This window comes from Trematomus bernacchii, unplaced genomic scaffold (assembly GCF_902827165.1).
Source record: "Trematomus bernacchii unplaced genomic scaffold, fTreBer1.1, whole genome shotgun sequence".
NCBI classification, from domain to species: Eukaryota; Metazoa; Chordata; class Actinopteri; order Perciformes; family Nototheniidae; genus Trematomus; species Trematomus bernacchii.
Genome location: NW_022987547.1, coordinates 4,758,300 through 4,784,478, shown reverse-complemented (window position 1 = coordinate 4,784,478; position 26,179 = coordinate 4,758,300). Strand labels below are relative to the sequence as shown.

Genomic DNA, 26,179 nt, shown 5'->3' with positions numbered 1-26,179 from the left:
TTTAGCTTTTCAATTTGTCTGCGAATATGGGATTGTATGTATTTTTTCATGAGCATGTATACTGTAAACGCAAGTCAGTATAAGTATGTGTGTAGGTGTGTTTGTGTGTGCCAGAGGAGTCACAGTGCAGGGTCTGGAAAAGTGTTGTGTGTTAGATTAATTGAGCATGGCAGAATTATGACAGCTGTTTACACTAGGAGCCCTACGAGCATTTTAGCACACCTTTTAGCCTTGAGTGCACTGGCTGACAGATGGAAGGCTTTTTCCTTCCAGTGTATTGGAAAGCCTGAAAACGTCATCCACCAAAGGACTGACCTTGACGCTGAACCCAAGCCTCGCTCTTTGAACATTAGTCCATTGAAATACCAAGTTAATGAATGCATACTGGAGTGCGCATCTAATTAGAAACAGGTCAAAGTTAGCAAGATGTCCGTGCAATTACCATTAGCCAGCCACTTATTGCAGGCTCAGGTAGCCTAATCGATGGGGAACAAAGGCATTTGAGTGAACAAGTGCATTGAGGCAAAGATGTGATCATCATAATGATAATAAGCTTATCATTTGAGACCATACTAAAGTCAGAACAGAACAATATGAAGGGTATTTACAGGCATCTGATGCATATATCCTAGAATCAACTGCAAAGGACACTCAATACCAATATGGGCTGGGTGTGGATGTCACAGATTAGGTGTCTCTTTGCAAATGGACATAATTCCCAGAAAGCTCATGGTTAGAAATGTTACCATGATATTAGCAAATTCCAGGAATGTATTCCTGTCACAAGAGCGGAGTCCTGCTCTCTCCCCAGAATCACCTGCGAACACAGACTTTCACATGCTTGTAAGGCACAACAAGGTGCTTTGGAATCTTTGCACACTCTGACTGGACGAACATACATAAAAAATACACGCCCAGGCATAAACTTGTGCACCTTCACACACGTACCTCAACAAAAGTGTTAAACAAACAAACAGTTAACATTCAGAGATCCCCTAAGAAGTGAAAACACATTACCATGCTGAATCTGACATACACGGTCCAAGTGCAACAGGAAAAAGGTGTTTTGGTGCCTCTAAAAAAACAAGGCTTTAGCAGAAAACTAGCCTTTACTGGCTACCCCACTGGCAAGGAACATTAACACGAATGACTTTAAATAAACTCAGTGTGTGCAAGACGCCTATACAGAGAGATTTCCATGGGGTCTCCCTTAGCTAAACATGCACTTCAACCCAATTTCCAGGACAACATGCACTCAGATCTGTACAAAAATAAATAATCGTATTAATACATTCACTCCTTTATCTCAACAAAATGTTTTAAATCCTACTTGAGTGATAACAAAGCATACCTTGAAATCTAATTGGCATATTAACCAAAAATAACATTAAGGATCATATCTACGTGACATCAGTAGAGTGTCAGCCATCTTACAGGTGAAGGGTGAACATGTTTTTTTATTATTGCTGCAGATTTTTTCTGATGTTCAGGGCGAGATTCATGCCTGGAAATAAAGGAATGCATATATTAATTGGTTCTTTTTTCATTCTCTCTCCAGGCCTATACGACAAATGTTTCTACGCCTCTAGTGACCGAGGCTGGTTGCTTGGCATCCAGGCGGTTAGTGAACACGGGAATCGTGATCCCCGCTTCTTCTTTTCTCTCAAAACGGACCGTGCCCACAAAGTGACCTCCATCCACTCCAACGCTCGTTATGGACCCAACCAATGGGCACATGTGGCAGTCACATATGACGGTGTGTACATGAAGCTCTTTGTCAATGGGGCCCAAGTGGGTGTCAGTCGCGAGCAATCCGGCGATGTCTTCAGCCATTTGACCAAAAAGTGCAAAGTGCTGATGATTGGGGGGAACGCACTGAATCATAATTACAGGGGGGCAGTGGAGAGGGTGGGCCTATGGAGGCTGGCCAGAGGGCAGAGGCAGATTATCAGGGATATGCAGGGCCACGAGGACCCCCAAGATCTACCTCAACTGGTCATACGTGAAACATTCGAGCACCCAGGCCGGAAGTGGCTGACTGTAAAAGATGGTAGCTTTCCTCAACCTGAGGAGGGGGGAGGCGGACGATTAGGATTCCTGGGTGGTGTTGGAGTTGTTAATTCTGAGGGAATATTGGACACAACGCTGGACCCGCCATCTTGTGGTCAAACTGTCTGCGACAATGTTCAGGTCATCAAAAACTATAACAACCTTTGGAACTTCCGTCGACCGAAGAAAGTACGTTATCGTGTCATCAATGTTTGGGACGATTTACGGATAAAGCCAACTGTATCAGACCACCAGATCAGCCTGCAACACCAGCAGCTAAATGATGCCTTTAGCCCCTACAACATCACCTGGGATCTTAGCGTTCACAATGTGACCAACTCCTCCCTTCGGAACCGCCTGATTCTAGCTAACTGTGATATCAGCAAAGTTGGCGATGATGCATGTGACCCAGAATGCAACCACCCGCTGACAGGGTATGATGCAGGTGACTGTATGTCTGGGTATCGGAGCCGTTGCCCTGAGCACAAGCAGGGAAATGGTGTGTGTGACCCTGAATGTAACTGGGAAAACTTCTTCTATGACCTCGGCGACTGCTGTAACCCCAATGTTACTGATGTGACCAAGACATGCTTCAACCGCTCGTCTCCACACAAGTAAGATCACACTCTTCACATTTTGCATGTTACCATGTTTGTGGCACTGGTAATCCTCTTTGGTAGTTGTTTAATAAACAAAATACTTACATACCCCAAAAAGCTTTATCCAACCTCAGCATTCCTTGCCTAATTTGATACATTCTTTTGGTTGACATGATTGAATAATTTTGGTAAACCAACTCGACACCATGGCCTCACATGTCTAGAGTAAACCAGAAAACAAATCTTTCCATACATGTGTCCCTGAAGAGATGTTTTAATGTCTAGTCCTACTGTTTCCTGACCATTTGGGCTGAGGCTGAGTGTAACATAACTCCCCGCCTGTGTGGCCTAGGAAATCCTCTGGGAGCAGCTAGTCCAATCTAGCCTTGGCCGGGTTCAATCAGTGTTCCACACTTAAGCGGGGCAAAACAAACTCAACCGGATGACTTTCCTTGAAGCTAATGCACAGGCCAGATCACTCATTAATGGATACATTTTTCAACAACTGTCCTTTTTCTGTATTCTATGTCTCCTATACCCATAGGTCCTAATTAAGCTGACTTGATTGGAGAAAGGAGTTGGTTTGGAAAGAGTGACATAGTAAACAGAGTGTAAGGGCAATTACAGGTCAGAAAAGAGAGTCCAGTATGTTTTTTTTTGCTTGTAGCTATGGAAATAATTTCAAAGACATACCACTCTCTCCAGGAAACCACTGAAAGACATGTTTCCTGGGGCGGAAGGTATGGGTCCCTAAACAGGGATGCCTGAAATAATTTTTCCAGGAAAAACATTGAAAGAAAAGTTCCCTTAGCTTGCATGTGAATACCAGTACTACAGTATCTCCTAGGTGTACTGCACGTCAAGCAAGCAGTATATGGTTTCATGCAGCTACTTTAGGATTATACAGATGCCTTCATAAATGCATGCACATTTTTGTTTTTGTGGTAATGTCATTGTGGCTTGTAGATGATGAGTAAAAGCTGGCAAGGAGAATACGTCTCTGGAATTGGCTGTAATGAGGTTTGTGCCAGACCTCCAATAGCAGGGTTGTTTGTTTCTTGGTACACTGAAACCCTACACAGTAGACTGAGACATTTTTGTGGAAAATGCAGGGGGTCTTTATGGTTACACGAGAAAAAGAGACAAAAATGACTTAAATTCAGATGTTTGTCAGGATTTCTTGCCACTGTCATGTGGGGACAAGCGAAAGGGAGAACAACTTTTAGGCCTAGTGTGCTGGATTGTTTGGGTTCTTCTGATAGCATGAATCAAGGAAACCCGGCTGTTTTCAATCACAGTTAAGCTGCAAGCATTGTCTGTTTGGCACTATGCTATTGTTTAAATGACTGCAAAATAGCTAAATAATGACATCTAATTAACATCAGAAGGGAAAAGCAGGTGGGTTTTGACGTTGCTTCACTCTCTCAATTCCCATCACATCCCTTCCAGCTTAGTCATCATTAGAAGCTCATTCATCAAGTGGCAGGCAAACTACTTCATTTAGACATCAGCCATTGGCAAAACGCTTTGCCGCTGCAATGTTCAGACCTCCCTGCGGGCGTTTGAAAGATGGGCTTTTGAAAGGAAGAATACAAGCAAGAAAGAGAAAGAGACAGACATAACGAGGACAAGAGAATTCTTAGTTTAAAAAAATAGATATAATCTCCCAGAGTGGTTGATTATTTTGCTTTGATTATGGTATGTCTGAAGAGACTTGCAGAGAGCTACACTACAAACAGTTTGACATTCCTCCCTAATTATGGAATTCTGGATGAACAATGTACTGCGTTTGCAGGGGAACAATGGTTGTGAGGTCCTGCATTTATTTTTGCAGCGTATGCGCCTGTTACCACTTACAAGTAGTGTTTTCAAAAAATCTGGCTAACACAGGACACAGGCAGCTCTGTGGTCCTGAAACAGTCTCTCCTCTGAAATACCATTGATAATAATCCCCCCCCCCCTCCACATTTGGCTTAGGGAAATATTTTGCATTGTTTTCACAGCCCTTGGTTTTGACAATTCTTATGGTTTTGGTGGTATTTGATGTTATCTGACAGCCTTTACATTCTTATGACTGGAGTTAGGGGAATCTAAAATTGTCGTGGCTGTAATTTAAACACTGTGAATTAACATTATGAGTGCAGAAAGGCAGAAAACAAATGGCGTAAAAGTTTGTTTTGTGTTTGTTTGAATGTCAATGAAGGCTCAATTTAATATCCAACAAACTAGACAGAAAACCATTCCCAAAATATCTGAACTCATCAGATTACAATTTTTTTTGGTCAGCGACTGATAATAAAAAAATGTGTTTTCTTAAAACCTAAAGCAAGATAGATGCACAAAGCCAGGCAGATATTAGGACCAATTCAGTCTCAATACGTTTTCTTCTGAAATGAAGTCCTGGCCTGGCTTTATCAGAGGCTAATAGGTCATCTGTTTTACCTTGGCCTCTGTCTCTCCCCCCCCTCCTGAGTCAATACCTCTTACTGTGGCAGGTTAATGGATGGACCACCCTTTCACTTTCCCTCACTTCCTCTCTCTGCTGTATTTTAGCTCAGAGTGCGGAGCTAATCTCCAGGGCCCTTCCTTGACTTGGGTGTTTTACAGTTGGTCGTCTAAACCTTAAGCCCCCGTCCCATAAAACATAATGGAGTGCTTGGGCGTAAATACCAGGAGTTTGCACTTTCCCTTTAAAACCATAGCGGTGCTAGCACACTTCTAAAAGCACCTGTTGCAGATCTTTCACCTGTGCTCGCATGGGGCTTATAGATGTCTTTGGGCTTGACTAGATGACTGAGGGAGAAATAAGGAAGGAGGGGCTGTACTCGGGCCACTAGACAGGCAGGGGAGTTGCATCTGGCTATGATGGGATAATATGTAGCCAGATACTGTAGGTGGTCTTTTGAAAAAATATGACACACTGGGGAATTTAGTTGATAGTGCCTTTTTGGGGTCATTGAGGTTCAGACCGTCCCGTCGTCCATTCCATATGTCTCCAAATCCTTCTTGTTCAAACTCTTCTCTCAGAAAAAAGCAGTCACGGCAGGATCTCTGGAATCTGAGCGTTAAAACAGTTCCAATGTGTCTTCCTTGGAAAGGAAAAAAAATAATCAGCAGAGTAAGATGGAAGGTTAAAGAGGAGAGTGCAAGTATAGTAATAAAGGCAGAGATGAATGATGGGTTTAGGGGCTGTGGTGTTGACCGACTCGATGACAGAGGAGCTGAGGGCCCCCTCCCATTTTAAAAGTGTTCTTGGCCGTAAGACTATCATTGCAATGCCAGTTCACCCCAGCTTTCACACTATTCTGCCCCAGACATATGTATACAAGGCAAATTTATGGGCTTATGTGAATTATATATGGGTGTAAATGGATGAGGTCATAATCCCCCATTTAATATGTATCAGATAAAAGCATTAACACAGCAGTTTGAGCTGCTTAGCGCACCCCTGGAGCTCCCTACCACAGATGCTCTGCATGGACACTTCAATTCAGAGAAGATTTCTGCACACACCTTACCTTTCTTTCTCTCTTTTACTCCCTAGTTCTTTCACTCATTTTTATTTGTATTTGTTTTAAAGACTGTGTGTTCCCCAGGACATGTCTGAAAAGTTGTGTGGTTAAATACATGGAAAATCATGTGTTTCCCAAGTGGCTAATCTTGGTTAAAAAAAGAGTTTGATGGGAAGAAAGAGTTGGGAACTATGGGCTATGGGATGTGGAAATAGTTGAGGCGTGTGTGAGGGAGGCAGAGAGAGAGAACATAGTTATTGGTGAAGGGTTATTGGCGAGGAGTTTTGAGTAAGATCTGGATTGACAGATGGAACAATAGATGATTTAAAATGCACAAACACCCTCCAAATAAAATCATCTGCTATCGGCGTACTGCAGTCGCAGCAAATCTTTAAAATGTTCTGAAATCAAAAACATGCACCTCATGTATGTATATGCATATTTTCTGCATTTGCTGATCAATCTATCATGTTACACTGAATAATTGAACTCATAATAGTTATATTTTGACCATAGAGAAGAACTGTTGCTCTTTTTCATTGCTGACTCATTCGTTCAGCATGTCCAAAAACTCTGGACAAATATTTTCTGAGGAAATAATGAAATTCCTGAAACTATTAGGAAGAGGGACCTTGTATCATCTGTTCTCTCTCAGTGTCTCTCCTTAAACCCGGCCCCAGTGATTGCCCCCGGTTGCTCTCGCATACAGTAGGCTTGAAGAAAGCATGCGCTGCACTGAACACCCTTATTTAAAATGTGTGTTTTGAGGTGCAGCTCACTTGTGATTTGAGGCAGAGAGACCCCTACAACAAAATGTTCTTTGGATGTAATAAAAAAAAGAGATCAGAGTTAGCTTACATGTGTAGATTCTTCCAGAACATCTCCAAACACCAGGGACACTGACGTTAAAACTGCTTCCTTTAGACTTCATTGGATGTACAGAATGAGACACCTTGGTTCAATGCTTACATTTAAAGTAGAAAGTAGATTCTGCAGGTCTGACATTGTAGTCTTGACGAGGTTATTATCTTATATTTTTTAACTGCTTGTTTATGCAAATATCAATTCAACCAATCACATGCAAGGAACTCCTGCTGTAGCCCATATGCCTCACGGTTTGACACATTTTATAACTTAACTTTTTGTCTAGGAGCTATGATGCAGTCATTATTTTCATGGTGCAACCAGAAAGTAAACATATCTGGTTATATGATAATTTACACTAAATATGTGATACTACTCATATCATATTTAGACCCTTTAATAAATAAATATACTGTATGCTAGAAATGCTTCAACACATCATTCAGTAAGATTTTTAGAGCCTTATAACTGAAAACTTTTTATGGTCACTTTTGTGACCCATGGGATTAAATGGGTTCACTGAACCTTAAGTGGTATCACTTACGCAGCTGCACTTCTTTTGGCAACCAAATGCTCCACTATAATTTTGCTGAAATCACAGGATGTCACATTTTATCTTCTCTACTCTGAGCTGCTAATTTTGTGGGTATCACTTTGATTGTCAACATTAATCATAAATTGTTCTGCATGTCAGTGAGTCTTGTTGAATGGAGTTTTTTGAAAATGTGTTAAATGTCTTCTGTTAATAACAACCTCACCCCCTAAGCTTAAAAACATAATACATCTAATTAAGTCAAATCAAGTTTCATTGTGCAGTAAAACTGTACTCTTCCTTACACATTTACAGCAATTATACACATATATAAATAGCACACTTTTAGATATTAAGCTTTACAAAGCATGAGCCTTTGAGATGTTCACATTTATCATTATATTAACCTGAGTTCACTTAAGTGGGACACATTAGCTCTGCACTTCAAAAAACAAGGCACCATTTTTAAACTTTTGATTTGCTAAAATGTTTAAAAATGTTAACTGACAGACTTTACTGTTAATGATATACGAATATAATTGATAAAACTGAACATTGAAACATTGCACTATTGACATGACATCTTTTGGAAAATCTTTCCAAATGTACTATAAGATATCCAAACAGTAAGGCAGTTCATTCTGCATCAACTGGGATATGATCAATCAGTTTCTATTATTTGCTAAAGTATTGTCACTGATGGTACATAACGTGCAATTGCTATACATTAAATAGCGTACAGTACCTTAATTTATCAACTATCCATTACGTTACAGTGTTTCTGTTACATGATGCAAGGTTTTATTATATCAAAAAGTACACATTACCTAAAGAAGAGTGAAATCACTTAAGGTACTGGTTTTTGGGAGGAAACTCTCCTTGCAATAGGACCAGGTACAAAGGAGCATGCTGTTTTAGCCTCAGTGTTTTCACATTACATGTTCTTATCTAAACACATACAAAATACCAAATATTAGGCAGGCAAGTGGGTCACACAAATTAGGTCAAAACACACATCGCACACAGCACACATCATTTTTGGGGCTAATGCCGTGTTTTTGTTACTGGTAAACTCCTGTGTATCCATTGTGTATTTAAAGCCAAAGAAAATGAATAAACTATCACTTCAGCATATGAAACAGATCATTTAGTCATCAGATAGGACCAAGCTTGTTCAGCCGCCAGGACCGCCAGCAAGGCAGGAGGAACTTATTTAATGAGTTCATAAAATGAGTGACAGTTTCACTGCTGGAAAGATATCTCATTGTGTTGAATGATTGCAGTCTTTAGAGCTGCAGTTATCTTCCCCAGGGCAGAGACAACATGGAGAGGGAGACATCAGAATATCTGAACAAATAAATAAAGTGTCAGGCTGACTTAACTGAGTCAGACTGATCTGAGATGATACTGTATCAGAAAACGTTTTATCATTCCTGCATTTACGGTAGATTTGTTTTCATGGCAGCATTAGCACCTTCCTAATATGCAGTACAATACATGTTTGTGTTCATTTAAGGCGGGTGTGAAGAGTTGAATACATGACATCATATAAATAAGCCAGGCATGAACCATTCGCTGTCCATTTCCATCAGTAGTACATTCAAGTAGAATATAAAAGGGTCAGCCTTTAGAACCATAAAAAACATAAATAACAAAAATATGTTTTCTTTGTCCCACTGATAAAGTCTTATTCCCACCAGCACCTGTTTGATATCTATGTGAGTTGCCATTACATCTCTTACACTTTGTTGAAATAAAGTAAAGGACACCCATGACGTGTGCTGTTTATCCACGATTCAATCTCTCCCAACACAAAACATCGCACATCATAGACATAAATAACGTTGTGGTTTGGCATTTTGTGTTTCCACAACAACTCCACTCTCCAAGAGATATACTATACATATAGTTTGGGCTATTATACTTTTTATTTGCTTATAGCACCTCTCAGAAAACGCATTTCCCAGCATGGTCTGTAATCCCCCTTTTCAAGTAAATCAAGGTACTAAATAAGCAGCGACTACAATGCAATTTAATGGATTGATCAACAAATATATGATTGGTCAGAATGAATACCAGCCCTATTCACAGCACAGACCCGCAGTGCCAATCAGTGTGCCAAAACCTCTAAACAAAACATTACCAACAATCTATTTGTCATGTCCAAGTGAAAACATACTTCAGGCCCCCTTAGGCGATTCACTTTGGCATATTGGTTTAACACCAACTGTTTGCAACCTCACACGGTCAATTATTCCTCTTATCCCTACAAACTTTCATTTTAATGACCATGGCAATGGCCAATACACACTAAGTAAATACTTACAATTGACAGAGCCCTATTTCTGGGTTCTATCTTCTTGAAAGATAACTTTCGACTAGAAAAGTAATTGCTATTTGTATAACTTTGTCTTGGTTATGTCTGCATCTACTGTGAAAAGACTACTCTCATTGTAGAGCCATTAACTTATTGTGAAATACTCTTGTTTGTTTGCTTTTAATCTTCCAGAGCCTATTTGGATGTGAAAGAGCTGAAAGAGATTCTGAACTTGGATGGCTCGACTCACCTGAATGTCTTCTTTGCCAATTCTTCTGATGAAGATCTGGTGGGGGTTGCCACTTGGCCATGGGACAAAGAGGCCCTCACACATTTGGGTAGAATACAAACAACAACACAAACATATGTGCATGTACACACATCCTCTCTTTGGCAACCTAGATAGTTGATTTTGAGTAATTACAGTTCAAGCCCCAAGCAGTTTTTCTCTTAATCACAGCTCCAACAGAGAAGAAGGTGATAACAAAGCTGAGGTTGCACATTAATAATGCATTGAATCTTACTCCAGTTACACTATTACTTTACACTACACTAGTGAGTAAATGCATTGATTACATCGTGTGTCCTTTCTCTTTTTCTTAGGTGGAATTGTGCTGAACCCTTCCTTCTATGGTACGTTTGGTCATACTGACACGATGGTCCATGAGATCGGTCACAGTCTTGGGCTTTATCACGTCTTCCGAGGTATATCAGAAATTGATTCGTGTAATGATGCGTGTTTGGAGACGGAGCCCTCGATGGAGACTGGAGATCTGTGTGCGGACACCAACCCCACCCCAAAATTCAAAGGGTGCCACGATCCTGAGCCTGGCAACGAAACATGTGGCGGTCGGCATTTCACGCACACGCCTTTTAACAACTACATGAGTTATGCAGGTAAGAGAGAGCCTCCACATAATGTTTTGTTACTTATCCAGGCAAAACATTACAGTTATACCGCTCACATGCAACTGACACAGAGGGATCACCGTGGAGGAATTTGTTGAGTCTGTGTGCATACAGAGACAGGTGTGGAATTTAGCAGGGACATCTCATGGGAAAAACGCAGCGGGGGGCACACCTTTTATGTGCAAGAGTTAAAACATGATTTTGTTGTCACAGTTAAATGGGAAAAACAAAACTGCTACATATGACCAGGTGGTTTATTTTATTCATTGGATCTAGACAAGTGGAATGATTTAACACCTACTTCCTTTTCCTGTCTCTGATCAAACCAAAATACACTTTCCACCTCTTACACTAACCACCTCCTTCTGTCACCTGCAGATGATGCTTGTACAGACTCCTTCACCCTGAACCAGGTGGCTAGGATGCACTGCTACCTGGACCTCATCTATCAGACCTGGCAACCTGCCTCCAAACCTCCTCCAGTGCCAATGCCACCCCAAGTGGTGGAGCAGCATCATAATTCCATCACCCTGGAATGGTTTCCACCGATTTCTGGACACTTTTACGACAGGTGAAATGAGCTACATAGGTTGCCAAACAGATGCGTGTGTATGGTAATAAAGTTGACCCAGATTAATTGCATTATTGATTATTGTTTGACAAGTTTCACAAGTAGTGAAATGTAATGCTCAATTCATCTTTTACAGACTCAGACATCTAAAATTGAGCCAAGTAATTATAGCACCATTTTAAAACTTTGTCACATGATTTGACATTACTGTATGTTTAATATACTGTTTACAATTTGGGTGTTTGGCCTGTATCTAAGTTGGTTGCTGTGCCTGTCTGTTGGTTTCCTAGAGATGTGGGATCAGTGTGTGATAAATGCACTGAGGGGAGAGTCCTCCTGCAGTATGCCTCCAACTCCTCCTCCCCACGACCGTGCGCCCCTTCTGGACACTGGTCTCCACGAGAAGCTGAAGGTACTGTACGATTCTATGTACTAATATTAGTGATTGCTTCTAGGTCTCCATTATAAATAGCTGTGTTTTTTTTTAATCATAATTAGCTGTTCCTACTCAAAGCACATTTATAACATAAAGAAAAGCCACATCCACATTTCATTCAGAGTTTTCAGTATGACAATGTAATTTGAGGTTTGCCTTTGTTGAATATTTGCAAATCAGTACCTAAAGAATTGGGTACTGACTCAACTTTAAAACATGCAAATGGATTCATGGCAACATAAAACATACAATAATCAAAGAGGCCACTTCTCTGCATGTGACCTTATGCAGCTATTGTTATCGCATATACTACACTTTATAATTAACCTTTTAATGAATGTTTGTTGACTTTTTTTATGAAATCATTCACATTAGACACTTTGCCACACAAGGGCAAATGTATATCATTTTGAAACTAATTGTATAAACCTGTGCTCATCTTTTTGTGGGTATCTGAAACTAGAATAACAAGTGGTTAAATTAGGTTAGATGATATGTACAACTAAATTATAAATATTTGTAATTAGTAGTCCAATACCTATAAATGGCCAAAGTAGTTGGAATCTAACTGGTCAAAATGAAAGATATCTACATTTGAGTTTTTACTAATCAAAATATAATTATATAATTACTGTACATCACTAACTTGACAAATTGATGTTGCAAATACCAGTAATGAATGTACTGTCTGGCTAATACATATAAAAACAGCTTACCATAACAGTGTGTGTAGCAAGGGCAAGTCTGGGCTTGTCTAAAACGCTGTGTGTGTAAACCAACTATACTCTATTTTCCCTCTTGGAAGGGGTCCCTGTTTTTAGGCAGCTCCCGATTCTCTGTTAACTGCGCCAGCTTCTCACTGGATAACACAGCTGCCGTTTCAAGCTGTGATGGTGCATATTACTTACTTCCAATAACATACTGTAAATCAAGGTATTAGCTTATTTACTATTTGCATAACATCCTGATAAGTGTGTTAACTTATGCACTTGTGTAACTGTATATGTGTGTCTACACTACATCAGCATTCTTGCATACAAATAGCACCTGTTATCGAAGGACTGGCGGTGTTCTCGCACTACTGGACTGGGAAACACTGGTGTGGTCAGAGAGAGCCAGATCCCTTCTCATAAATCTCTGCTACTCTATACTCTGGAGAAAAGTTTCTAAAGGAAAAAAAACAAGAATGAACACACATGGATATGGATTCAGGGAGAGGGTAAGAGAGGGTTGGTGGGGTGGAAACCACCCAAGATAGTTAAGAGAATTGCATGTGGTTAGTGACATTCAAAAGGGAGGATCCTTGGTTGATTGAAAACAGCAGTATGGATTAATGGAAGTGAAAGGTCCAGGATGTGTATGTTCCCCAACATGTGTGTGGGCATTTGAGGTGTGCAAAAGGAGGTCTGCGTTCTACTGTATATATTACATTTGCAATACATACAATGTACAAAAACGCATTTGCAATAGAATGTACAAAATGTTTGCTTATGTGTAAGTGTGTATGAATTGACTCAATGAGCCATAACAGAAAGCATATGTGTCACTTTATGGTCAGATCCAAGGTTTTATTAGAAGCCGTCTCTAAAAGAAACAAAGTCTCAGGGCTTGCTGGTTTACATCATGCCATGCAAGGTTTATCTGCTTGACTTCTGAAGATCAGAGGGATCAAACAATATGTGTATCACATAATTAGCTCCAACAAAACACAACTCAAGTGCTCTTAGAGAGGGCAAAGGTTGTCCTTTTACCTGTCAAATCAACACTAGCCATGTCTAAAGTGCAATGTAGCTGATTGAGTATTTATTTTGTTATAACATTTACACCTCGGTTGAAAATAAACTAAATTGTGCGCAGAGAAAATAACAAATGTCCTATGTCTGCATAGTTTTATCCTGCCTGGGGCTAACACTTTACACAACATGAAACACTTTCTGCAAATTGACCCTCTTTACACCTCACATTAAAATCAATCTCGTATCTAGATTGTATCTCCGATAACATTTACACCCGGTATTAATGGTTTCCATATTGAGATCCAACTGAGATCTGATCTCCATGTCCAGCTCAAACAACCAAATGTCACATCCCCCTCTCGTTTGCACGCTAAGCAGAGAAGAGTACTGTTTATATAATTGCTTTGATTTACCAGTCATTGCCATGACTATAGGATGCGTGAAAGGAAAGGAAAGTGATCTTGAACTTTTTGGATGAAGACTGGTTGTCAAACTTAAGTATGCCGCATTTCTTATTTCCAGAACACTGCAACTAGTTATCCAGAAGAGAAACACTTGCACGAGGTGGTTTTGGCGATCTGATTACAATCTGGCCCTAATGTATTTTTCATGCATTAAGACCTGTACTGTGATGTGGTCAAGCACCAATAGATTACAATCTGAACACCAAAAATGCATTAAATACCCTTTTTAAATGTCCATTCTTAATCGTAAAATTCTTTATCTTTAGTTTCTTAGTTTCTTTTAAAGGCTAATTGTTTACTTTTACTGTATGTCACTGTACTGTATGTTAATCTCCAGCTTCTGTAGCTCGTCTTTTGATATTTTGTCAGTCAAAATGATAATTTACTCAAAGTGTAAAAGTCAACACATAATACAGAAACAGCTGTGAAGGATTAACCTCTGAAATACCCTTAAAGAGCAACTTGCAGGGTTTTTTTTTCACCATTTTTAATCATGGTGAGCTTGAGTTTGTGCAACCTGCAGGACATCGAGTCCACAGTTTCCCTAACAGGAAAAGGACCGGAGCTAGCTTTCGTTCCTGGGTGCGTTGTGCGAGGTGCATCCACCTCCCTGCAGCACATAGGCTACTCTCCACAGCGAGGCCTATCAAATAAAACGTTTATCAGGAAACCGTATTACATCTCTCTCCCCCCTTCGCTGCTCTCTCTCTCTCCCCCCCTTCGCTCCTCTCTCTCTTCCCTCCGGTACACAGCACGGTAAGACATAGGTTGCAGTCGAATAGTCCATTTAGCTTAGGAACCTTCCTAACGGAGTGAAATGACCCGGAAGTACCTCAGTGGCAGCCATGATAAGTGCCGTTCGAATTCTCTAGATGATAGGAAAGGAGGTTTCAAACTTCCTTTATAACCTCCTTTAGCTTAGGAACCACTAGACCTCCCTTGACGAAAGGAGAGGAGAAAATGCTGTCCCACAATGCCTTGCAGCCGCAGCATTTGCCGTCACACAACATTCGGCCGTTCACAGAAACAACCGATTATGACCGAGAAATTATATCATGAAAGTTACGGTGCTTATTAAGCTTTTTAAAACGGTAACTAGCCAAAGTGCTTTGTTTTGAACGATCATCAGTATTATAATCAAAAAGAGAAATATGAACGTTGTTTTTTTCTGAGATGATCAAATAAAGTCAACATTTCACAGTCTTTACTGAGCTGTGTGGGGTTTGTTCAACTTTTAAAAGATGTTTGATTGGTGATATACACAGTGATAGATGTTAAGGACTAACGTTTATAATAAATACATTTGTATTGATTTTAAGATCTTTTCATAGTTCATACAATCATACGTATTGGGATCATTTGTATGTAGACCGGAGGGAGAGGGTGACGAGCATAAGTTTCACTTTCCTTTTTTATTTCAATTCCAACTTTGGTCATGAAGAATATGTTTCTCTGTTGTCCACGTTCATAAAGCATAAAACAACAGCATCAGAGCACGGTGCAGAGTCTCTAGATGAGTTTACAGTAGTCCCTTGTTCTTATTATACATCCATGTTGTAGTCCACTGTATAGAAAACTGTAGTTTCCATAGTTTCCCCACAGCAGCAGACGCACATTTATGACGTCCGCTAGTGCAGTCGGATTCTCTGAAGTACTGCAGTCTCTTCTACTAAGTCCTTTTGAATTCTCCTATCCACTATCCCTTAACCCCGTGACGTTTCACACAGAGGTCAAGGGATAGACGATAGGGATAGATGATAGGGATAGACGTTAGGAGCTGATTTTTGGACTATTCGACCGCAACCGTAGTGTGGAGTTGCATTAGGTAACGCGAGATACGGCTGATACTTGCGCATTAGTTTCTGTTATGGATCAGTATCAACAGTCCTGCCAGTAACGTTACTATATTATCAATACTACTTTAGTTATAGCCTGATATATGATAGCTAACTTTACAATGTTGTGATGTGACCGACGTTAGCTAACATTAACTGTAGCTAACGCCGGTCACTCACCAAGACAGCTGCCCTGTTCTCTACTGATTCTCCTCACACCACAGCTCAATTTCTCTCCGATGGCCGTTATTTCTTCTAATCTTTGGCTGCTCCTGGTCTCTAGGCCGCCTAGCAGGCTCATACATACATCATTTTCCTACACATTTATTCACTGGGGTCTCTAACCTGCAAGTTGCTTTTTAATGCAACGTGATGTGACATTCAACCCCAACTCAAGCCGTAGTGCAGTGGTTCTCAAACCTTTTCTGTTTTTGGAGAAAAAAAAAAGTCGGTCCCCCCCAACACAAATAGTCACGTAATGGGCCAAGTTAACATTTATTAAAATACATCGATATGAACGTGAGCATTCCTTTGCTAGAACAGTGATAATAAAACAATGCTCCATAAGTCTGTGGTCAAAAAAATAAATACATAATACAATTGTGCAATCCCTTTGCTAGAACAATAAGTTATAATACTTTGCCACTTTGCAATCTGTGCAAAAAAATGAAAATAAAGAAAATGCTGATATTTGAGATGAGCCCCCCCCCCCCCCCCCCAACCAACAGGAGTGACACATTTCTTTTTGGAAACAAAGTACTCTGCAAATATAATTCCTGTTTATTATTTTTGTCAACACAGTTACTTTTTTATACAGTGAGATAAATGGTAAATTTCACCGACATCTCTTCACCTGCACTAGTGGCCGTAACAAAGCCGCGATTGATCAGATGTCGATTCATTGCAACGGTGTCGGGTTACAGACGTGCTCCCCTTGTCACCTCTCACTCTCGCGTGTCAGCGAGGGGAACTGCGCTGAGAACTGCGCACAAGCCGAGTTCATAAGCCGAGGCCCCCTGCGCGAGGCCCCCTGCGCAATGTGAGGCCCCATGCAGCCTGCATGATCGGCCTGTAGGGACGGCCCTGGTCTTATCACAGCATTCGTGGCTGCAATGAGCCTGTTTTGCACTGCACATTTCTTCAAAACGGGGTTGCAGGCTCATTGGCGGCGCCAGAGATTTATTTTGGGGGGTGCTGAGGGGTAGATTGACGTTTCATAGAGGGTGCTCAAACATTTAGGGTTTCCCATTAATGTACCGGGTGCTACAGTGGAATTTTCTACTGCAACAATCCTCACGCAAATACGCAGTGTACCCGCGACTGTTACAATGAAGGCTCGATAATCAGCTCACGGCATATAGGTGTAAGCAGGGGTAAAGTGCTATTTTTATAAGTTGGGAGTGGACCTAACATAGGGGAGTCCGGGGGCATGCTCCCCCGGGAAGATTTTTTTTTAAATATTGAAGTTAAAAGCATCAATCTGGTGCATTTTTAGAGCAACATGAAGAGATCTATGGATACATTTCTCAACACCCATTTGAAACAGAACTATAAACAGATTTACTATTTCTTTATGGATATTTTACAAATCACTCCCCTTTTAAACTTTATTCTTTTTTTACTGTCATATAGTATTTCATACCTGTTTTTCATTTATTCTCTTATTTTTTTATAACTATAATGATCATAAACGTGTGCCTCGGAAATAATTGTTGACATTAATGGTGACCAAAACGTTTCCGGCCACTGAGATAACTTAGACTAAAGTTAACTATCTAAACACTCAGATAGTCCTTTAGTTCACTGAGCCTCTCAGTCTGACAGGAGAGGACTCTCCTCCACCTTGTTGTTGTAAAAGCTCCTTATATCTGTTAGCGTAGCTCGCTAGCACCAGAACCTAACAACAACGATCTCCGGTACCGGTGCTCTCTCTCTCTCTCTCTCTCTCTCTCTCTCTCTCTCTCTCTCTCTCTCTCTCTCTCTCTCTCTCTCTCTCTCTCTCTCTCTCTCTCTCTCTCTCTCTCTCTCGCTCGCTCGCGCATGCACACAAAATGGCTCAATCCACACACACACAGAGCCGAGCTTGTATGAAACACAGAGACCCAGACGTACTTGTACTGTATCATATTATTTTCGAATCAATAATTTTTCAAATTATGATTTTTTTTATTTTTAAAAACATTTTTCCTCCTGGTCTCTCGCGCCCCCCCTGTCATGCCTCTGCGCCCCCCCACTTTGAGAAATACTGCTGTAGTGTCTGTTCCAGGTCTGTTCCCTTCATAAATTGTGTGTGTGTGTGTGTGTGTGTGTGTGTGTGTGTGTGTGTGTGTGTGTGTGTGTGTGTGTGTGTGTGTGTGTGTGTGTGTGTGTGTGTGTGTGTGTGTGTGTGTGTGTGTGTGTGTGTGTGTGTGTGTGTGTGTGTGTGTGTGTGTGTGTGTGTGTGTGTGTGTGTGTGTGTGTGTGTGTGTGTGTGTGTGTGTGTGTGTGTGTGTGTGTGTGTGTGTGTGTGTGTGTGTGTGTGTGTGTGTGTGTGTGTGTGTGTGTGTGTGTGTGTGTGTGTGTGTGTGTGTGTGTGTGTGTGTGTGTGTGTGTGTGTGTGTGTGTGTGTGTGTGTGTGTGTGTGTGTGTGTGTGTGTGTGTGTGTGTGTGTGTCAGGGCAAAAGGGTTAGGTGGTTGATGTCTGCCTTAGGAGTGGGAGTAACAGTGTGTGACAGTGAGTCATCGATAGTGAGAGCCAGAGCCAGAGATTTCTTAGAAAGCACAAAGCTTGCATGCCCGGACATATCCCTGTCTGTTTATTCATTCGGTTCCCTGGACTTTTTGTGGATCAGTGTGATTCTCCAGAGCAGAAGGATTATGGCTGCATAGTGGGCAGGCACCAGCATCCAACCTGGAGATATCTTGGCCAACTATAGTCATTTTTTGTTAAAGCGTCACAAACATTAATTAGCCTATAGCTTCAGCATTATTTATTTACCTCTGCATGGAAAAGATCAAGCTTTGGTAGCTAGCAGAGTTGGTGGTTATGGAATTCCCCGTTTTCGGATGATAACTCAATAAACGCCATAATTGTTAAGTACATCATTGTCGATTCAGTTAGCAGTAGATGTTAACATTAAAAGAAGTGTTTACCCTAAGAAAAAGTATCATTAAAACCCCCATGGCCCTCTGCCCATATCAGCCATAATCCCACTGAAGTTCTGACAATGAACAAGATGAAGGAATGCCATTATTGCTAATGCTAACCAATATGTTAAACCCCTAAAAGAAAAAAATGTCAAGGATGAAAACAAGGCTCATTCCAACATTAGGCGTTCATTCATTTGAACAAGGTGACTTTGGATGAGTAGGAGTGAAAACAAATCAAAGCATCAGGAATGTTCGGCAAAGATTTTGAAACCGACTGAACTTTAGAAAAGAAACAAGCCTGCAATCATTTCAACTCAAATTCAAATAGCCTATACAGAGCTTATATTGGCATGACCATAACAACATACAGTATGGACATTATAGTTGTTCTACTCTCTATGTGTAGGGAATATGACGCACACCAACCAGCTGATTTTCCACAATTCAGTTGAAGTCATTGTACTCCTGCTGCCTGATTGTCCATCTCTCTTTTCCAAGAATGGTTGTATTTGTCATCAGACCAATACCTAGATGGGATCAGCTAATCAACAGAAAAATTAATGGCTTATTTTCAAAGCTTATGTCTGGATGGTTCAGTCTCTCTGGGGCCCCCTCTCCCTGTACTAAGGGACTTATGGGTCAAACACTTCAGAGCTGAGCTGTTTATGTAGCAGTAAGCAGCTGATATTATTTTTTCGGGCAGTCTGCTGCTGTGATTCTAAGTTGATTGAAACATTAACATTTAATATAGCATTTATCTTTTTATTAGGAGTTTTCATGATCTGTTGAAGGTGTCCAACTACAATGATAATTATTGATAGCGTATTGTGGTTTGGATTAAAAACTCTTTGCCTCCACAGACTTTTCTGCCAATCATAGATACATTTTTGCATCTTTGAAATACAGTTTACATTGCCTCAGGTTACACATTGGATGAGACTCTTACTCTGTCTCCTCTTAAATCTCAAACCACATTAGCAACAGCGCCAGAGCAGGAGTAGGGCCCATCATAACAGCTGACATTACAAAATATTTTCAGTGGCTACAGCTCCTTTCCTTGCAAACTCAATGAAAATGTACCCAGAAAGCCAGGACTACATAAGCCCAGCAAAGCCAAGCTCTTGTGTATCTTAGGTTATTCTCTCCCAGCTCCCCTCTCATTCTCCCTCCCTCCCTTTCTCTTTCTCTCTGTCTCACTTTCTCTTTTCTTTAATTCACCTCCACTCTGGCCACACACACACTTACAGTAAAATAATAAATGTGTTGAGATAATGTGGCTTGGAAACGATATTCAGTCCTCACTTGATTAAACACTGGAATTTTGCATGGTGCCCAGAAATGAGGTTAGCAAATGGCTTCGTTGGTTGCCAGCTTGGAAATGCACAAAAGGAAATCTAGGGAGAACATAGCGTCTGCTACTTGCTGGCTTCTAAAAGTGCTTGATGAATGTTAGTGTACGTCACTTGGGATAATGCAAGTTAACTGTGTGTGGACTCCAAATATGGCTGGAGTGTGACTGTTAGAGGTTGTAATGACTATGCTGAAGTGAGAACCCTGCACAGGCCCCTCTTAGAAGGTACACACCTCAGCTCTGCCTTTCCTCTGCAAATGGACTCACAATGAACTCTCAGTTTCACCTCTACCATGATGTTGCAATAATTGTGTACACTACAAGGATCACTGATGCAAATAATTAATATGTCAGCACCAAAATTGCTATTATGATTGAGATGTTTCAGTAGAGAATTCAAAGATGTCTTTTGAGTATTTATTTTAACGCCTGTAGCATATAATATTTATTTTCATGTCTAATCTAAAAGTAATTCAGTGTGTTAACGTAGGAAATGGCCTGGTGACTTTTGCCTATTGTGTCTGGTTTATGTTAAATGTCATTTTGTTTTGTCTGTCTTGTATCCACAGGCCCTCCAGATGTGGAGCAGGCCTGTGAGCCAAGTGTGCGCACCTGGAGCCCAAATGCAGGGACTGAGCAAGGTATTGTGGGCCTGTCGGAGTGTCCTCTCCAGGGCTGCATGCTTCAGCTGGAGTTCCCCTACCCGCTGGTACCTGACTCCCTGACTGTATGGGTCACCTTCTTTAGCCCAGAGGAAACAGCACTGCCAGCTATCCATAACATCTTGCTCCTGACCGTCAGTGGGAACAACATTTCATTGGGCCCCAGTAATGTCTTCTGTGACACCCCATTGACTCTGAAGCTGGACATAGAGGAAGAAGTGTATGGGGTACAGTTTTTCACCATGGAACAACACCTAGAGATCGATGCCACTCTCTTGTCATCCAAGCCAGACTTCAGACTCTGCAGGCATTGCCGACCTCTACGCTACCGCCTGTTGCGTCAACCACCTTTCACACATGCACCACACGGTCTGATGTTGAATGAACCTATCCGCCGATATATAGACAGGTGAGTAACCCGGTAGGTGAATACTTTTGTATGACTGATCTACATATATCTGACAACCCTGAGTTAAGAAAACTGGTCTTTCTCGAGGTTTGAAAAAGACCACCCTTTTCTCCTAGAAGAGGGTTGAAGCCACACGATACATTGGCCATGCTTTTGTATTTTCTTTTAGAAGTTGAGAGAAAAGCTGATTGCTTACCATTTAGCTTCCTGCTTCAATGTGAAGTCATCAGGGTTTTTTGGCCATGCAAGAAGGTGTTCTTTTTTTGTCAGTGGAAACTATGTACAAAAATATGTTCTTGTTATACCAGATATCCTTTTCAATACCCCCAGGAGCAAAGGATATTATTTCGCAGTTTCAAATCTACTGCCTAACATTTGTTTCCTAAGTCACAGGTCAGATGTTGCCCACATTTGTTTTTTCCAATGTTCCATGAAGCAAGGGCAAACAGATGGCTTGTTAAAGGTATTATCTGCACACTGTGGTGAGAGTTTAGTGCTTTGCTTTTATGGAATGTGCTGACATGATAAATATTGTGCTATACATGGCACTGCTGCTTGTTGTGCCATCTCACTATCGTGCTGTCATTGTAGTTCACATGAGAAGGAAAGTGCTTGATAAGAGGCCAAATGGTGAGCATGCATGTTATGCAAGATGGACTGATGATATCTAAGTTCCACAAAGTGTCCGTGCACAAATTCCTGGTTGAATGGCTGTGTCTGGGGAAGGCTGTCCGCAGTACGGATGAATGTATTTGGGGGTTTTGGCACACTTCAGTGATTATTGATGTACTTTAGGTAGTTTCACTGCTGTGGTGTCTTTCACTAGCTGCGGTTGCATTCCAGTGGTGGTGGTCAGTGGCGCTGGCTGACTATCCTTGTTGTGAGAGCATAATGATCTTGTCTCTGTTAAATGGTCAGATAAGTTTTATAGAAAGTTTATATGTTACAGCCATCAGAGTCTTTCATTCATGAAGTAATTAAAAACGGTATGCAGTCTTTATTAAACACAAGTCTTTCCTAAAAACTGTTATACATTTTTAAATAATAATTAAAAAAACATTATAAGGAGATAAAAACAATTGAGAGCATTTGCATTTCTCTAAGAATGTATGACCATAGCATGCACATTAGCGTTATTTACTTATTATGGAGCATTTCTGTGAGTGAACCCTTATGTTCTTATGTGTGCATGTCATGAGACTACTCAAACTAAGTAAGTGAAATTAAATTAAGTACTAATGTTGCATTCTTCAATAAACAAATAATTATAAAAGAAAGATACGCACAACAGGAGACCAAGACTCATACAAGAAAAGTATGTCAGTGATGTTTTCTGGGATGTCATTTTGACAGCTATGATAATGCCCCATCTCCCTCACTGTCTTACAATAAACATAGCCTTTGACATGGTGGAGTAAAGAGCAAAGTTCACTCAGATGTTTTGGCATGCCACAAATCCAATGTGAAGTACTGTGTTTGATTGCCTTTGTGCATCTGCTGAATTGCTTTGGTTGACCACACAGTAAGCTGCTTCTTCTTGCAACATGTTTCTATGGGCTATGGAGGTTTTGGGTGAGGGGGTTGATTGACCTCCCACTGTCAGGCCGCTGGCCTTCACCTGAGCTTGGGCAAACTGACCAAGAGGATAACTGACATCTTGGCTCCACCCATGGGTGGTGGTTAGTCTGGAATGGCTAAGGGCCGGGAGGTCAGCGTGACAGAGTAAATTATGGTATGGAGTAAGAAGGGTCAAGTGAAGAGGAGACGCAGGGATGGAAAGCTGTACCAGTTGGGGGTAAATCATCGCTAGGATCAAGGGGGGCAATAGGTGATTGAGGAGAACATTAGGGGGTCGGGAAAGTGAAGAGAGAGGGTAGGAGGATTGGGTTAGTTTGACCCCATCCCTCTGAGGCACCCCAGCCCATCAGCTAATCCTCCTCCTGATGTGGGTTTCAGAGCTGTCATTCAGTCAAAGCCTATCTGAGCTCATGTGAAGAGACCTCCCAGCCAAAAGAGTTAGGGCAGCACCCCCAGCATCATTACTATCCCACACCCCCTTTGTAATCTGACTCTACCCTGGTCTGCACAAATCTTCCACATTATACCCCCATCCTTCCTTAGCTAAGCTATTTGGCGCTGGTTGGAAAGTCAATATCCCGCCTTAAAAAAAATGGTGTTGAAAAAAGAACAAAAGAACCGTTGTTTTCACAATACTTCAGCTTTTTGTGCTATAATTTGTTAGTGAAATAAAGTTGATAAATTACAAAATAAACATAGGTAGTTTCTAAGACAATGTTGGTTAATTGGCAATGCAAATAACAAGCATACATTCGAGATGTGCGATCTTATTGATTTTGAATTTGATATAACTATACAAAATGTTGATTAAATTGAAATCAATAGTTTGAATAAACTATGAATAATTTGGCAACACTTTTTATTCCCAGATACATTTTTATTCCCTATCATCACTTATTAATTTGAACTTTTAACAGTTTCTTCTCTTCATAACCGGCTGACCCCCCTTAGCCTTCTTTATAGGATGTTCAACATTAGAAATAAGCCTTGTGTAATCCTCCTAATATGAACCATATTCATGAGTTGCAGACAGAGTGAACAGTGTAGTCCTCGTGGAGAGTCATGGGATGTCTGGTGCACTCAACAGAATTTCTCCAGCAGACAAATCATACAGAAATGTAATTGGTGCTACTATGGGTTTGCAGATTTATGGTGTGGATGTTCAAGAACAGAATTGAATTTCTTGGACACAGGCTGCACTGGTAATTATTGTCATTTTCATGTAAAGATAAACAAATGCAACACCTTAGCTGCAATTTAGGCAATTAGCAGACCTAAAGCAGTCCGATTTAATATTAACAACAAACGTGTGGCTCTGCACGTTGTCATTTTCTTTTTTAAAGTACCTCTTTAAGGCCAAAACTTGTATTATTAGTTTGTTAGACATACCAAAGGTGTCAAATTAATCGCAGTAAAACCTCAAACGTATGTCAGCTGCTTCACTGACAAAAGAAGCATTGCCCCGTTTGTTGTTCTTGCAGGCTCAATATGTTCTCAACTTACTTACATTTATCTGCTTTTCTCATCTGGGATCTCTCAGCCAAGAACAATAAGCAGCTACAGAATGGAAACACATCCATATGCATGCTCACACATAAGTCTAGTGCACACAGCAGTAGAGGCAGGAACACACACATACTGTAGATGAACACAGACACACACCAACACTCTTCTTGCTCTCAATAGCAGGCACATACATTAGCACATGCTTCCATGTGTAATCACCTGGTGCTATCAAAACACCTTTGAAAAGCATATTGCAGTGCCTTGTGCCTGACTTTGAGCGGGAGCCAAGATAAAACCTCTATTCCTTCAGGGGTCTCGGGAAGAATGTCTGGATGCACAAAGATGCACCAGTGATGAAATCTTATCACGTGACACCTTGTCTGAGACTGCAGTAAAGTCCTTTGTAGTGTGAGTTACATCTCAGATCAGTTACATATCATATCTAATCAGTTGCAGATCAAAGTGTGGTTTTATGAAGTCTGGATGGCTTCCAGAAGTCATGTCTATCACAGGATATTGGCTATTAAACTATTGTACCGCATAAAGTGGTGCTGTCCATAAACACTTTCACAAATGTACTCTTTTATAATGTCGCCGTCACTGTTAATGTTGTTCTTACAGTATATATATCCCACCACCAAAGTCCAGTGGAAGGATCATTTATGGAACGTTGTTACATCTGCACCGTTCTGTGTCTTTCTTCCATGCTGCCAACTGCAGCGTCTAACACAGCATGGCTATTAGCAGGGAGGTCAGGAGGAATCAAGCATGCACCTAATTGGGAACAGGTTGAAGGCTAAGTTTAAAGAGTTGTTATCACGCTAAGAGGAGTTGCACTATTGACCCTCTAGAACCAAAGGTGCATTATGACACCCAGGTATTAAGTGTTGCTTAGCAGCATGCTGTATAGTCCAATACAGGCGGTTTAGACACTACTGTTGCCGTAGATGGAGAATATGGCCTTGATCTTCTATAATCTGATTAGAAACACTTTGTTTCACCATGGTATGAACTTTGTAAACTCGGTAACAAACAAAAGGGATCAAACACAAAATAGTTATCTGCTTTCCATGAAACATCAAGGTTTACTATAGGCAAAGTAGTTTTAAGCAGCCAACTATTGGCCTTGCAGACTGGTTTGCAGCAACAACAAAGAAATATATACATTGGAGAATTTGCACATTTTTCCTCCTTTTTCACTGTCTCCTTTTATTTTTCATTTTATCTATGGGTTTTCTCTTTGCCCTCCTCTTTGATGACCCCTTACTCAGCCGGATCTAGCCACTTTTCTCTTTGTTGTTGCTTGTTCTTGCATGACCATGTCTCCGAATGTGGTCTAATGCAGCGCTGCAATCACTTTTTTGTGTATTGGATTACCTACAGTATATGATAACCAGGATTTCTCATTATCCACAAAAATGATATTCTTGTGCTGTCTCACTGAAAAGATCTATTCCTCTCTTCTTTCCGCCAATTCTGTGTGTTTGCTCTCCTCAAAGATAAAGTCTCCCACAGCTCGACTTTTCCAGGGGCTAAACTAATTCAATTAGAGGGGGCATGTTTGAGTGTAGCCTGGAGTTACACCCCATGAGCCAACATTGCAGAACAGGACATACTGAAGTATAAAAGAGAGTCTGTCAGGTCAAACATTTTGTGTTGATAATAATAAAGCCAACATAAACATCTCATCCTAGGCACGAATTTTGCTTTGGGGAAATTC

General features: G+C 40.8%; 1 protein-coding gene across 2 annotated transcripts in view; it reads left to right on the top strand.

The window, feature by feature from the left end:
• Positions 1 to 26,179, top strand: part of pappaa (pregnancy-associated plasma protein A, pappalysin 1a) — an 85,646-nt gene that overhangs the window by 5,077 nt on the left and 54,390 nt on the right. For both annotated transcript variants that reach the window (XM_034123341.1, XM_034123340.1), the window contains exons 2-7: positions 1,559 to 2,663; positions 10,066 to 10,211; positions 10,477 to 10,770; positions 11,161 to 11,353; positions 11,644 to 11,765; positions 20,874 to 21,375. In XM_034123341.1, coding sequence (XP_033979232.1) covers positions 1,559 to 2,663; positions 10,066 to 10,211; positions 10,477 to 10,770; positions 11,161 to 11,353; positions 11,644 to 11,765; positions 20,874 to 21,375 — 2,362 coding nt within the window. The remainder of the gene's footprint in view (positions 1 to 1,558; positions 2,664 to 10,065; positions 10,212 to 10,476; positions 10,771 to 11,160; positions 11,354 to 11,643; positions 11,766 to 20,873; positions 21,376 to 26,179) is intronic.